The 14,377-nt window shown below is 34.9% G+C and overlaps 1 protein-coding gene across 12 annotated transcripts in view; it reads right to left on the reverse strand.

Annotated features, from left to right (window-relative positions):
- Window positions 1-905: 905 nt before the first annotated feature.
- The window catches only part of ADGRL2 (adhesion G protein-coupled receptor L2), a 264,537-nt gene continuing 251,065 nt past the window's right edge, over window positions 906-14,377 (reverse strand). For 6 of the 12 annotated variants that reach the window (XM_045835271.1, XM_045835272.1, XM_045835270.1 and 3 more), the window contains 5 exons: window positions 13,547-13,715; window positions 10,728-10,856; window positions 10,082-10,178; window positions 8,271-8,399; window positions 906-4,946 (listed from right to left, as the gene is read on the reverse strand). In XM_045835271.1, the coding sequence (XP_045691227.1) occupies window positions 4,192-4,946; window positions 8,271-8,399; window positions 10,082-10,178; window positions 10,728-10,856; window positions 13,547-13,715 (1,279 nt within the window). In that variant the 3' untranslated portion in view covers window positions 906-4,191. Of the gene's footprint in view, window positions 4,947-7,957; window positions 8,040-8,270; window positions 8,400-10,081; window positions 10,179-10,727; window positions 10,857-13,546; window positions 13,716-14,377 lie in introns of those variants that run through there. The other 6 variants (XM_045835280.1, XM_045835277.1, XM_045835276.1 and 3 more) reach the window with 3 other exon arrangements.

Raw genomic sequence — 14,377 nt, forward strand, 5'->3', positions numbered from 1 at the left:
TCAGAAAAATTTTACCAGTTAAAATTGGCTGTAAATATCGAACTGACTTCTGAGAAAACTGCACACTCAGTAAACAGTAATACCATCAAGGAAATGATGAAGACTCCACAGAAGCCTGAAGAGATGAAGGACAGTCTGTTGCCAATATTTGAAAAGTACACTTAATTAGCCTGATTACATGGTGCATTTACAACTTATTATTAATGCCCTCTGACAGAGGTATGTCACCCTGGCCTTGAAAGTGTGGTGACCAATGTGCCTTGAATGGAGTTTCCATCAGTCCCACACATTCTGAAACAAGGCATCAGTAATGTGGACAAAGTGCACATCAATTAAATGTGTGATATCCTTAAACATTCAAGTTTTTTCACTTGGTCCATTTACCTAACATAAAGAGTTTCTATGATCATTTGGAGACACAAAGTGACGTAACAGAAAATTCCCATTCAATACCATTCAAATGATAATTAAGGTAGTCACGAATTCATCTCCAAACCCGGTACCATTCACTCATCTTTCAGCTCTGCTTCTGTCTAATCTGCTACTTAAAGGACACTCAGGATCAATTGATGCTTACTAGAAGAAATACGTGATACAGCATTTTCACCAAAAAACACCCTAACTTTATTACCCTGTGCAGCAATCCTCATCTGTATTCAACATGTCAGTACCTTTTCACACTGATGTTTGAGATTTAATGCAACAATTTCATGGAAAGAGAAAAAATATCTGAAACACAGGTAGTTTTATTTGTAAAACACTGCACGAATAACTGTCTTTAAAGAAAATTTCAGTATCAATAAAATACGAAGAGCTATTTTTATTACAAAAATTCAACTTGTATGCATTTTTTCAAGTTTTTCTACTTAGGTTATAACCGCCATAAAATTTTTAGTGAGTTAAAGTTTTTACAAAAACACTCTATCCCATGAGATCATCATAAAGGTCAGTTTGCAGCCTGAGGTTCAAAGTTGAATTGATGGAAAAGTACATTTTCTCCTTTTTCATTTAAATAAATACATAAAACAGGCATCCTTGAACACACCATTGTAACAAGTGCACATGAATATTCTTTTGAAATTTGGCAATGAATTTGTGCATGATGCTTTTCTCTTAGGGGAGAGAATAGTGATGGTGATTTTCTGTCAAATAATTGTCCCTTTACTTTAAAACCAGTTGTTACACTGGTTAAAATACTGTACGTAACTACATCAAATCAATGTGGATGAGTTGGAGTTGACATCATGTTCAAGAAACTTACAGACCTGTATGGATTCTCTTCCACATAAATGATTTTAAAAGCCTGTAAGATGAATATATACAGAAAAGCTGTACTTTTCTTTTGTAAACAGAACAAACACAAGCCTCTATTTTAAAATAAGTCAATCTGGACTAACCTGTATCAAACTACATCTGAAACAAATGGGAACAAGCATTCCTTATTATTAGCAGAGCAGTGGACCAACTGACCCTGGACAGAGGTACGATAATGTGACTTTATAAAAGTTCACAGTCGTGACTATCACAAAGAGAAACAATCAAGGATGTAGAAATTGTGTATCCATGTGAAGTCTGGGCAGACCCCAAGAACCTACTGGACTAGTAAGGAGAGTAATGCATCAGTCAGTAGATTAATAATGTTAAACTTAAGAAATTAACTTGGACTAGGAGGAAGCCTAGATAGAGTTTAAGGCAACACTTACACATTTTTCAAAAGAAATCCATTGTAAAAACAATTTTTCTTTTGGTGACAAAGATGAGTAATAGCTTCCAAATTGTATTCTCTATTATAAAGACTCATAATAAATTACTTTTTCTAAAGAGAACATTAACCATTTAGGTACTATGCGCTTGTTCACAGCATACCAATTCTAAGAACTGCTTCAAGAAAAACAGCTCTATCTGAATAATATATTTTTTGGCTAATCCATTATTACTGAACCAACCTGACCCTACTCAGTTTGTATACTGGGAAGTACATATCACACCACACTGTAGTTTCAGGCTTTGAAAGGAAAAAAGGAGAAAATGAGAATGTTTGTTTATATAATACCCCCTTGTAGCAAATACAATTTTGAAAATGGCTGAAAAAATTTAGCCAAAGAAACAGAAATACCCTTCTCAAGAGAATTAAATCTGTTTGAATCTGAACATAACTTCTTACAATCTCCAACTTATTAGCTATTAACTACATGTGAATATACTCCTCCATTGTTACCCTACAATTAAATATTGATATTTTATTATATAGTGTCTACCTTACTATACACACATTTAGATATATAAATGTATACCTGAAAATTTTTTCTCGTTACTCTTTAAATTCAACAGACATGACTAAGTGTGTCCACATAAAATAACTTGGTAGTCACTAGAGAAAACCTAAGCTGCAGAAGAATTTGGTATAAATATTTATTATGTGGACAGGGAAAATCTGTTTTTGAGATTCAGTTATATGATTTTTGAGCCTTTCCATGATAACAGATATTGTCACTCACAGCTGCCTATAGGGTTACCTATAATCCTAAACTGCAAAAGTGTGTTTTAGGAATTTCTTCTCAATACTGCTGAAAACTCATTTTTTAAAAATGAAGCTCAATTTGATTATAGAATTTCCAACATTTCTTTTTTCATCATTATTTTTAAAGTTCCAGTGCAACCCAACAAACAAAAAGCTGTCAGTATATTTCCCTGTTGAAACTTATCTGCCAAATTTTGAGCATGGATAATGGATAATCAAAATACAAATATATCCTTTTTAGCTTATAAAACCATCAGGCAACTTAATTGTATTCTCTCACCTATCCGTGAGTTGTATTATGAAGGGACCTAAATATATCCAAAGGGGAGGAGTGGGAAAAGACCAGTGTATTAAAGCCAATTATGTATCATACATAAAAGTGCACATGTTAACTACTTGAAAAAATTCACATTTATTTACTGTCAAACCGTGTTAAACTTTACACTGGATATTAGTGATGGGCTCATTATTAACAGGTTTACACAAAGGGATGAAAAGAAAAGCAGAATTTTGCTGAAACAATTTACATTTCATTAGAACTTTATCATAAAATAAATTAATTACTAAATATAGGCAGAAAGAATATGGAAGAGTAATATTTATGTTTTATTTTACTTTAAAAAAGAATAGGCACCTTTTGTTCACTAGAAAGTTTGTGAGAAGTGCCCAGGGCCCTCTCTGCCCGCTGTCTGAGAATACACAGAGGGGCGGCACGCCACCTTTCCTCGATCTCACCACGTGTGTGCAACGCATGGCATAACTGGCTTCAAAGAGTTTTCTCCCCATAGAACACGTTCTTTTGGCAATAAGAAATTTAAATGTAAGAATAAAACTAACTTGTAGAAGCAGAACACTGTATACAGTGGAAAAGAAGTCAAAGTGGGCAGAACTTACCATGACAAAGTGTAAGAAAAAACATGTCGTAACATGTGCAACCAAGAGCTTTTCACAATATTTCCTTCAAACTCGTTAAAATTATTTTAATGACAATTCTATTTCAGTTGGACACAAATGTATTTATTTTACCCTAGCAATAGAACAAAATATAATTTCTTTAGCCATTTTTCATGAGAATAGTTCATTGTACAGTTGAGGAAACATACGAAATAAGGCCTGTGGCTTGATTGCTAGTGGTTAAACATGTTTTCAATCTTTGCCTTAATGTAAAAGATTTGCAGTGAACTGCAAACTAATGCAGAATCTCTCTCCTGCTTTTCCAAGTCTTGTCAGGAACAGTACGGTACAGTAAATTTGTCCCACAGGATTTTAAAGCCTACGTCTTGTATATAATACAATGCAGGCCTACAAAAACGGTGCAGCCGTATTTACAAATTCCGTTCGCAAACTGCTGCAGTAAAATGGCTGGAAAGTTTTGATTTCTCATTTCACAATTTCTCTAAACAGCAGCAGAATCTTAAAATACCTGGTTGGCATCTCTTTTCTTTGTAACAAATAATTCATTTTAGTATACTCTGTGTATATACAAAGTTTTTTGTATGTTTTATAAAAATTCACAGAACTGCAAGGTTCAGTCACCTTTTCTACACCAGAGGAACCACAGGTCGTCAGGGCTGTCGCTTCGAGCCGAGTTTGAGGGAGCTGCACTGGGCCAATGGGCTCGTTCTTTGTTAATACTCGCATGTGGCCCTTGGAATTCCTTAGCTGCACTATTAAAGACTTGTCACCAGCTGCATCTGTCCTTCTCGAACGTCCCCTTCCGGAATACACCCTTCTTTGTTAATGGGGATTATGTACCCATCGCTGTTCCCCCTGCTGATCTGGTAGCACATCTGGAGCTGATGGCCAGCTCCGAGGTTCGGCATGCTCTTGTAGTAAATGTCCTCGTTCTCACTCCTCCTGGAGGGGGACAGGTCTTCCTCCGTGTCAGGGCTGCTCTCCTGGGAGGGGGAGTCTCTGAGGTTGGGCATGCTTGTATAAAGGGAGTCCCTGTTGGGGGACTGCAGCTGGTCCTCGGCCTCGGCCGTCAGCTGGGACACATAGCTGCCGGTCCCCTCGGGCTTCACTTTCTTCTGGGGTTGGTACAGAAGGGAGTGAGTCCGCTGAGGGATCAGCGGGGCCTCGAGCTCTTTGTGGTGGAGCTCCAGCCCTGGGTTGTCACTGTGCATCAAAGATGATGCGTCGGCCACAATGGCATCATCTTCGCTGCTGCTCCCTCCGATCACAGGCTTGACTGGTAATGTGAGCTCCAGGTTGTGAGCCTTGCTGCTGCCCCGCAGGTTGTTGTGCACTAATTCTGAAATGATCATTTTCTCAAAAGCAGTATCATTCAGACTTAGTCCACAGTCCACGACTTGCACGCTGTCATTATAGTCCCCTTTGCGCAGAGAGTAGCTGTTGTTAAAGTTACCATTTAGCGGTAGAGTATCCATGGCACTTGTGTCCCTGGCATTGTTCAGTGAATGTCCTGAAACAGAAAATGGGGGTCCATTATTACCTCTGTGACTCCCTAAAGAATCATTCATTCTTTTGCACAAAACTTTTTAATGTCGTTCAGGACAAAGTTGTATTTGAAAGCTAACACTTGCAAAGTGCCAGGCTTTCCCGCATTCCCAACTGTAAACAGTTGCAACCCCTTAGATAATGCAGAAAAGTGTGAAAGAATAATACTGTTTTCCAAGGGAGGGAAGATGGCATAAAGAATATTACTTGATCAATTTTGGGGAAACAGTAGTTAATTGATTTTGGGTCAAATCTCCAACACTCTTACAAAAAAAAGACTTCACTCCATGCCCTTGCATAGTTAATGCAAAGCAATTCAATACTGACAATTACATTTTTAAGTACGAGACTATGATTTATAAAAATAAAATTAACAGAATTTGTCCTAAACAACACTAAATTAAAAAGGGGTAAGTCACATACAAAAATCAAAGGCAAATGTACAACATAAACCCACATAAGTGGCAAGCAACTTTTTAAACAACATCTAACATTTCCTTTTTCTGGAGATGAAATAAACAAAAGAATGAAAAAATGGACAGATACAAAGAATCCATGTCAAACAAAGACAGCCGTCTCTCACACCGACTGGCCCAGGGGCCCACAAGCACCATCCAACAACACGGTAGACAGCAGGTGGGATGACTCACTTTGGACAACTCACATCATGTCTGTCTGCTCAGGCTATCTGGCCTAAGAGTAGCTGATATATAAAAGAAAGTAAAATGATTTATTGTAACACGATGAAGAATTTCTAAGCTTCTCAGCAACTTAGTCAGAGCAAGGGTTCAACAAATTAGATTACCAGCAATAGCAGCCTTTTACTTTTTCATTTGGTATTTCTTATTATTTTGATTTTTTTCAGTACTAAGACTCGAATAGCAATGGCCCCAGGCTCCTTACGGTCAAAGTGTGTGCCTGCAGCCCTGCAGTCTGCATCAGTCACAGTGACAGCGCCGAGTGGACCAGCAGTCTACTGCACGAGACTGGCCCACAGACACCATGGGCATGGAGGTTAAACGCAGAAATGTTCGGGATTCTTAAGTATGGGTCACAGAAATTAAACCAAGAATAAATATTAACTATGGAATGGGAAAAGGGTATCAGCCTTGGCTAATATATTTTTATCTCTAAAGGAATGAAAGATTGGGTAAGTCTGCTGAAGATATGGAAAGATTTAGGAAGAAAAAAAATATGGTAACATGCTCTCTTTGAATCAGAGTTGTATTTCCTACAGACACATAAACATGTAAACTAAGACATCACAGTGCTTTTCAGGCAAATGAAAGAAAAAATTAAGAGAAAATTAAATGGTCTGCACCATGGAAAGTTAGGTTATTCATTCTCAAAATCCTAGAGAAAAACAAATCACTTGTCTACAGATAGGTCTGGGGAAAAAAAGAATGAAATGATGTTATTGAAATTGAAATGAAACTGACCACTGTGAGGCTGCTGCATTGTATGCAAGGCTTGGAGGAGTTTAGGAAAAAAAATTTAATTCTTGAAAAAATAGAAAATTTCCCTTTTTAGTTCTCACTCCACTCTTAAAGCTGCAGATTATCCTAGAAAACTCAATTTCATGACCAATAAATATATGATAATTGTTTGACAAATTATCATTAGTAGAAAATGAGAAAATGGGGGGATTATATTTGTTGGTCACTCATGTTACTTTAAAAACTCTGATCCGATTCTACATTTGAAACCCTGACAATTCAATTAAGACCATGCTCCACGTATAACAAAACAAAGTTCTGATAGTTATTTGTAAGGCTTCCATTAGCTTGGGTGACACAATTCTCTAGTTGTCTAAATTCACATATGCACCACACCTTATGTTTGTAAGATCCACCAATAGAAAACACTTGGTGTTTTAAGGTGACACATGAAATCACTTGCTAGCATTGGTTTCCTCTATAGAGGTTTGATCTTGTCTTTTTTTATTCTTGCTTAATAAATATAAAAATATGTACTGGATAATCCAGAAGGTGTTTTCTATGATATACTGCAGATTTAAGCACATCTTTGACTGGTTTTGAAGAGGCAACTTTTTCTGCCAAGTTCAGGTAATTCACTTGAAGACTTTCCACAGCCTGTAGCAAGATTACTGTGGGAATGCAGAAATGATAAGTCAATTATTAAGCATTCTTGTTGACAGTACCTCAGGCTTTAAAGAGCAAATTATTTCAGCATTGCGTTTACTTAAGTATGAACAGCATTTGCTACAGACCTCTATTACTGACAAGAGGCAGTACACACAGATGTACTGTTCCAATTTGGTAACATTTTAGTTGCAAATTGTGAACCACTTGCCCGCTGAGTCTACTTCATGACTGCTAGTTATGTTTTAATTGTGCTGGTTAAAAATCATGCTGAAAAAATTTACATTTGATAGGCAAAGTTAAGTTTTACTCCCATACTTGTCTCTCTGTAGGTTGCTAGAGGAAAGCATAAGGAAAGTAAGAAAAACAAGAGAATGAAAAGAGAAGCTACAGTTACGTTAAAAAGGAATTTTAAGGAAAAAAACAGAAACGGAGTTCTGTGTTAAATTTAGTGGCAAATATCAATAACAAATGAAGTATTATATACTAGCAGTAATTACGCAATAACTTTTACCAAAATCTTGAAAATTCTGTTAAATATTCATATATATATATATGCTTTTTATAAAATAAGCTATTAGAAAACAGTAACACAAGATGGGTTAGTGACAATCTCTCCCCCTCCCCCAATTTAAAAAAAAAAACTATAGGTATAAACTGACTGATAATAACATTCTTTCCAAAGTTATTTTAAGAGAAAAGAAAAACTCCCATAAAGCTGCACTATACTATAGTTCGGTTACATTGATAATGCTGGGTGCAGTTTTCTATACCTAGGCATCCAAATGATCTTTATTAGCTAATTCATTCCAAAAGCAAATTCTGTCGGCAAACTTTAGAGTCAACTGAAGAGTATATTACATAGATAGGATACCTCTAAGTGATATAAATCTTGAAGATGGGCTCTCGGACCATGTGATGTCAGTCCTGTAATAATATATTAAGATTTATGCCACCTGTGTCGAAAACATGGATAATTACTGGTAAATACTATCATGACTAAATTTTTACTATAATATAGTGCAGTTTTAGAAGCCTGGCATGGTCAACACCACTTCTTTTTTAATTGAGAAATTAAGGATATAATAATAAATATATGGCAGTTCAGTATTCTAGAAAAAGGGCAAAGATTAGAGCTCTGTTTAGCAGCAAAGAAAAGGTAGTTTTATTTGTAAGTATAAGCACACCTGGTGAGTTAAATACAGGAGCTGAAGGGGCATTACATACAACTGTTTCAGCGAGCAATGTGTTATAGGGGTTGTTAGTGCCGTGGGGTCGAAGAAGAGGGTTTGTTAGTAGGTAATTGCCAGTCATTCCTAAAGCAAAAAAAAAGAAAAAGAAAGAAAAGAAAAAAACAGAAAAGAAGAAAGAACACATCAGTTCTCTTATTTTAGTGTTACAGTTGCAGTACAGTACTTTTTGCTTTCATCAAGGGTAGTGGACAAGTTGGCAACGGAAAATCTGCTGAAATTTTCTGACTGTATTTGTACTACTAATTTGAAGGAGAAAGGGTAGAGGGAAGTTAAATTTCAGTAATTCACAGGTGCTTTCTATGTCCCCCAAGTAAACACCTGCTGAGGATGACATTTACTAATTTATACAAAATCACTGTTAAACAAAAATGGCAATTAAATGCACAGAGATCAACATTATGTTTCAAGATGTTACTGCTTAATATTAAAAACCTAACCACTGAGGCCCAGAAGAGGGAATCTCAAATTTTCAGCATTTACAGGTGTAGGATTATCCCTCATGAAAACATCTGTGTTAATACCAACTTTGATACAAGCAGGAGAAACACAACTTCAAACAGGTAAAAAGTACGACACATTGCACAAAGCTTCTCTTAGTAAATGCGAGAGCACACATGCTAAGGAAAGAAAAGGCTGGGTACAATGAATTATTAGACCATTCACGAATTTTATGTAATGAAAATTTTATCTGCCAGGATTCAAAAATGAATCATTGGATCATTTCCTTTTTGATAGTCATCTTAACAAAACTAGATAAAACATTAAAGCAACATGAAATAAACACACATTTCACTTATTGCAACTGAGAAATTACAAGCCTTTCAATACTCATCAAACATGTCTTCCATACTAATGTAATCTACTAACATACCTTAAAAGTCAACTTGGTTTTGATATCATACATACTCCTTTTCTCATTTTAAACCAACTCTCATCAAAACAATGTCAACAATGAAAAATATCATTGTGATAAAATGTAACATGTTATATTACCAATCACTAAAACAAAACTGAAATTACTTGGATAAATTACCTTTCCATGGATTATATACAATAACATGTTTTTTTCATACCAAATAGAAATTTCCTAGCCTTGGATTCAGAAGTCTGTGTATATTTGTTTCCTTATCTTACTACAATATTTTATTTTCCAACTTATTGTAAGAACTATATTGGTAAGATGATACATTTAAAGTTGTAATTGTAGACACACAAAAATAGTAATTCAGACAAAAATTACTTTGTAAATTCTCATGTATTTTAATTATTTGTTTACGAAGATTTACTTTAAATGGTTGACATTTTTTACTTTTCGAAAGGAATGTTAAATAAAAAATTTTGCAAATGAGAATTTTCACTTCAAAATTGGCACTGTTTAAAGTGAAGAGTAGTTATTATAATTGTGTTAATGTTTTAAGATGAAAACTCTTATAAATGTCTCAGTTAGAAGGATAAATTTGTACTCACCAGGTAAACATTTTAATCAGTGGCATAGTATATTTTCAGTAATTATTTTTTCTAGCCTTACTCTTCAGGTGGAGTTTAAAATTATACTTTTGCATTACATTATTAAAGAAAAAATTTATATGTACTTTAAGAAAGGATAAAAGTTGACTCCAACCGGTTTAGGAGCCTGTGATATAAACCCATTTGAGAGAAAAATCCCGCATTTTCTCTAGAATTGTTGTAAATTGGCAGCAGGTACAAAATTTATATTGTAAACTCAAATTTCCCTAGTAACTGACCTTGATTAAGTGTTGAAGTGCTATTGATGTCACCTGAGATAAAAGAAGATTCAGATTGTTTTCTCACAGTGTCATTCCACATCCTTCTTATACGACTCTATTAACATAAAATAGCAAGACATATATTATGTTAGTTTCCCCGAGCTTACCTTATTAAAGACACACAAAGAGTCACCCTAACAACCTATGTAGGATTATCTGTTGGGCTTTTAAAAGAAAATGTGTGTGGATTTTGGTCTAAAACTAAGGAAGTCTATACTGCTCTGTTACTTTCTACTAAGGGGTATTTAATCTACTACTGTTAAAAGTTTTCTTTTATTGCCCCTTTTTCTAACGTGGAGGTTATTTATTATTCAACAAATGTTTACTGAGTACCCATGACGAGCATTGTACTGTATATAAGCTTAGGATATGAAATGATTATGATATACTTTTTAAAGAAGTACACCTCTAAAAAAAGGATGTTCACACAGAAAGAAACATCTTTGAAGAAATACATAAGAAGAAATTAAAACCAAAATAAGCAAGTATTTGCTATCTAGACATCATTATAATGATGAGACAATTAGTGCATCTGAACAGAACCTGTCTCAGTAGGCTTTCTATAAAGAAGGTTAATTAAAGATGCTGTCAAATTCTTTGTTACCTGTGTGCCAGAGGAATACCGAGCACTGGTTCTGGTGGTTGATGGCTTCACTGAACTGTGGGGGCTCTCGGTTGGGAGGCCACCGCAGCAATATGAATGTCTGAAGCACTTGCCATATTCTTTTCGTACCTGAAATGAACAACCAGGAGGCAGAGTGATTAACATAAACACACGTGCTTCTCCCTCTCTCACTAATTGAATAAGCAGTGGAGACAACCAAGAAGTTCCACAAACACTTTTTCCATGGAGAAAATAAATTACACTTACCAAACCAAGTTCAACAGAAACTGGTATAATCAGAAAAATATTCTCTGTCCAGTAGACTGGCCAGTAAAATCTTTAAAATGTTATATTTTATACAGTAATGCTTTATAACCCATTATGCAAATGTTATTAATAGAATAGTAACATTTTAATAGACCTGTTTTATCTATATAACTTAATAACTTTTATAATTCACGCTAAGAAAATAGGACAAATTTTTTTTGCTTAATTACATTTTACCACCTGTATTTGGTCATTTAAGTTTCATACGCTTCATGTCCTCTGAGGTAGGTCAATGCATGAACTTCTTTTACTGGATTGTGTAGTTTTATGGGTAACCTCTTTGTAATGACAAGGCTATTTTGGTACAAGAATGAAGAAAAAAGTACTTTGATAATATGCCATTATTTAGGATGGGATGTTTTCTTCATTTTCTGATATGTCCAGCTTTCACATTTAATGTAGAGAGTCCCAGATGCCTATTCACTTCATTAGCACACAAGAGAACTATTTATACAATTTCCATTCTCATTAATGAGTTACCCAGGCAGTTTCCCTTTCCTCCTGAATCTTGGATATATGAGTAGATAGAAGTTATTAGGTCTAAAAGAAAGTTTAAAGTAAACTTTAGAAAGTGCAGTCCAGCCCTGGCTAGGTAGCTTGGTTGGGTAGAGCACTGTCTCAATGTGCCAAGATTTTGGGCTCAGTCCCAGTTTAGGGCACACACAACCCATGAATGGCTGGAGCAACAAATGTTTGTCTTTCCTCCCACTGTCTCTTTATCTCTCTTTCTCTAAAAAAAAAAAAAACCCCAAAACCCAAATCTATACATAGATTATAAAAATAAAAAAGAGTCCAAATACTCACTAAATAATAGGGAACCTGGAGAGATGGTACAAAATTGAGAAGAGTGGAGGAGAATGCTGGATTCTATGTATCTACGTTGGCATATAAATATGCACTGCTGTGGTTTAGAGAGATACTTTGAAATGATAAGACAAATAAGGAGATGTTGCATAAAAATTATTTTTTGAGTCAGTTACAAAAACAGTCACAGGCTTTCCCCCTCCTTTCAGTTCTACACTCAGTGCCTGCAGAGACCATGACTTTGACACTTATTCCTTGCCAAATTAGATAATTAAAGTCTCTAGATGACCTTTTAAATCTAAGTGCACTTGCATGTTCCTCCTCTTCCTTTATTTAATTACACCTATTAGAACAAGTAACAATGGGATTAAACTTTCAAAGCATTTTCTTTGCCTAAATATGCTCACTGAAGTAGTAAAAACCATGGTTTTAACTTAATCATTTTAGATCACATTCTTAACAATTCACCCTGGCAGCACCCAGGAAGATGTTTCCAGGACTAAGTAGAACATGTTCAAAAGAAGGGCTACATGATGCTTTTAAATGTCATTCTAATGAAAAGGAGAGCAAAGACTGTTCAACTAATACACATAACTCTGTGAGGAAGTAATGGCTAAGTTTAGGCTTCATCTCAAAGTAATTTGGCAGAAATTACAATTGTGATCGCATGCATGTATATAAAATGTTCATTTATAAAGTAAGAAATATATAAGAACCAAAGTAATTGCAAAGGTTACACCTGAATAATGTTTAAAAAGTTAAAATTCAGTGTTATTAAATACCTTAAAACATTTCTGCACATTTAATGGCTATTAACTGCTCTGAAATGCCGTCTAACCAAGACAATGATAATCAAAATGGTATTTTATCCAAATAATATCTTCTGGTGCTAGTTTTGCCTAATGCCTATATTGCTGTGAATGTACATTATCTGTCAGTACCGCACATCCCACTGTCATTATCTCAAAATTATAGCTTATTCAAAACTGATGGAAGTAACAACACTATCATCTTGTCAGGACTGAAAACATAATAGTTTTCACTTTCACAATTTGATTTCTCTGTTCGATTTAAGCGACCAACAAGTACTAACAGAATAAAAGACCTACATTGGATATGCAGGCAGGAAAAGGATGATACCTAGTGAAAGGCTCAGAAATTTTAAACTTAAATGGTGCTAAATGCTCCTTTTAGAATTGTGTCTTCTTGCAACACATTGAAATTTTTCATCTTCAAACATTAAGTTTTGAATCATTTTTGCTGACTCCACTTAATATAAAATGGAGACTAAATAACAAAATGTGAAATAATAAGTTACTGGATTTTAGATCTAATAAAATTAATCAAAAGGCACCATTAATATTAATTTTGTATGTCTGGTGCTTTTAAATTAAGGGCATTTATTCTTACACTCAATTTTATTTAACCTTTTCTTTATCTTGCATACCCTCTGCATAAAGCATTTTTATAGACCCCACTAGAAAAAAAGAAATATTAACAAAAATATCTAGTTTATAGCATTCTCAAATTGAGATTCAAAAATGCTTCCAGATATGTATTACAATTAATTTGATTAAAATATAATGCTATTTAATTATATGCCAGTTATTACTTAAAATCTTCTCTATTATACCTATCATTTCCAATACTAGAACACACAAGCAGAATCCCGCGGTGTTTTCACTTACTTTCTTTTGCAGAGCACAGTGAAAGATGAAAATGAACACTCCCTGGAAAGCATTAAAGATGGTGAAGAGATAGGCCATCACAATAGTCTCCTCATTAATAAAAAGCAACCCAAATGACCAGGTTAGGCCAAGAAGACATAGAAGAGCGAAAGCGCCAAGCACCCAAGACCTGAAAAAACAGAGTGAATTTTATTAACATGTTCAGTAAGAGAACAATACATATTACACTTAAATATTAACATATCAGTAGTAGCAGTTGACTTTCTCTATGTTCACATTCAAAATCAACAGCATTTTGGCTTTAACCTTTCACTGATTAAAGGAGGAATGATAGCATTTAGTACTGCAGACTCCAGTGAAAACAGCAACAGCAGGTATAACCTTTTTTTTACTCCAGAATAAACGAGGTATCAAAACTATATTAAAATACAAGGTGTATGACATCCCCCAGGACTTCATTATCTTTTATGTGCATTTTGGTCTAAGAAATCAGGAGTCCTTAATTAGTTTACTCCTATATTTCTATTCCTGCGGTGTACCCATGACTGGACAATGTGACACATACAGAAAGGTTAAATGGCAGATAATCAGCACCTCAACTTCAGATTCTGATAAACTCATCTTAGGTGAACCTCAGGTTTTGTAACTAAAGCATGAAGAAGCCTAGCTGAAATGGGACAAAAACATGAGAACAACTTCAAAATAAAATAGTTTTGGAGAGATTTCATCATGAATAGCTTAAGGAAAAAAGAACTGCGGAAAATAGGACGGAATGAGAAGGATTTCAAGTCAGTGCATTCCATGTCTAACTAATGATCTTACTTGATAAAT

This window comes from Phyllostomus hastatus, unplaced genomic scaffold, assembly GCF_019186645.2.
Source record: "Phyllostomus hastatus isolate PE091 unplaced genomic scaffold, TTU_PhHast_1.1 phas_contig_209, whole genome shotgun sequence".
In the NCBI taxonomy this organism is placed as follows: Eukaryota; Metazoa; Chordata; class Mammalia; order Chiroptera; family Phyllostomidae; genus Phyllostomus; species Phyllostomus hastatus.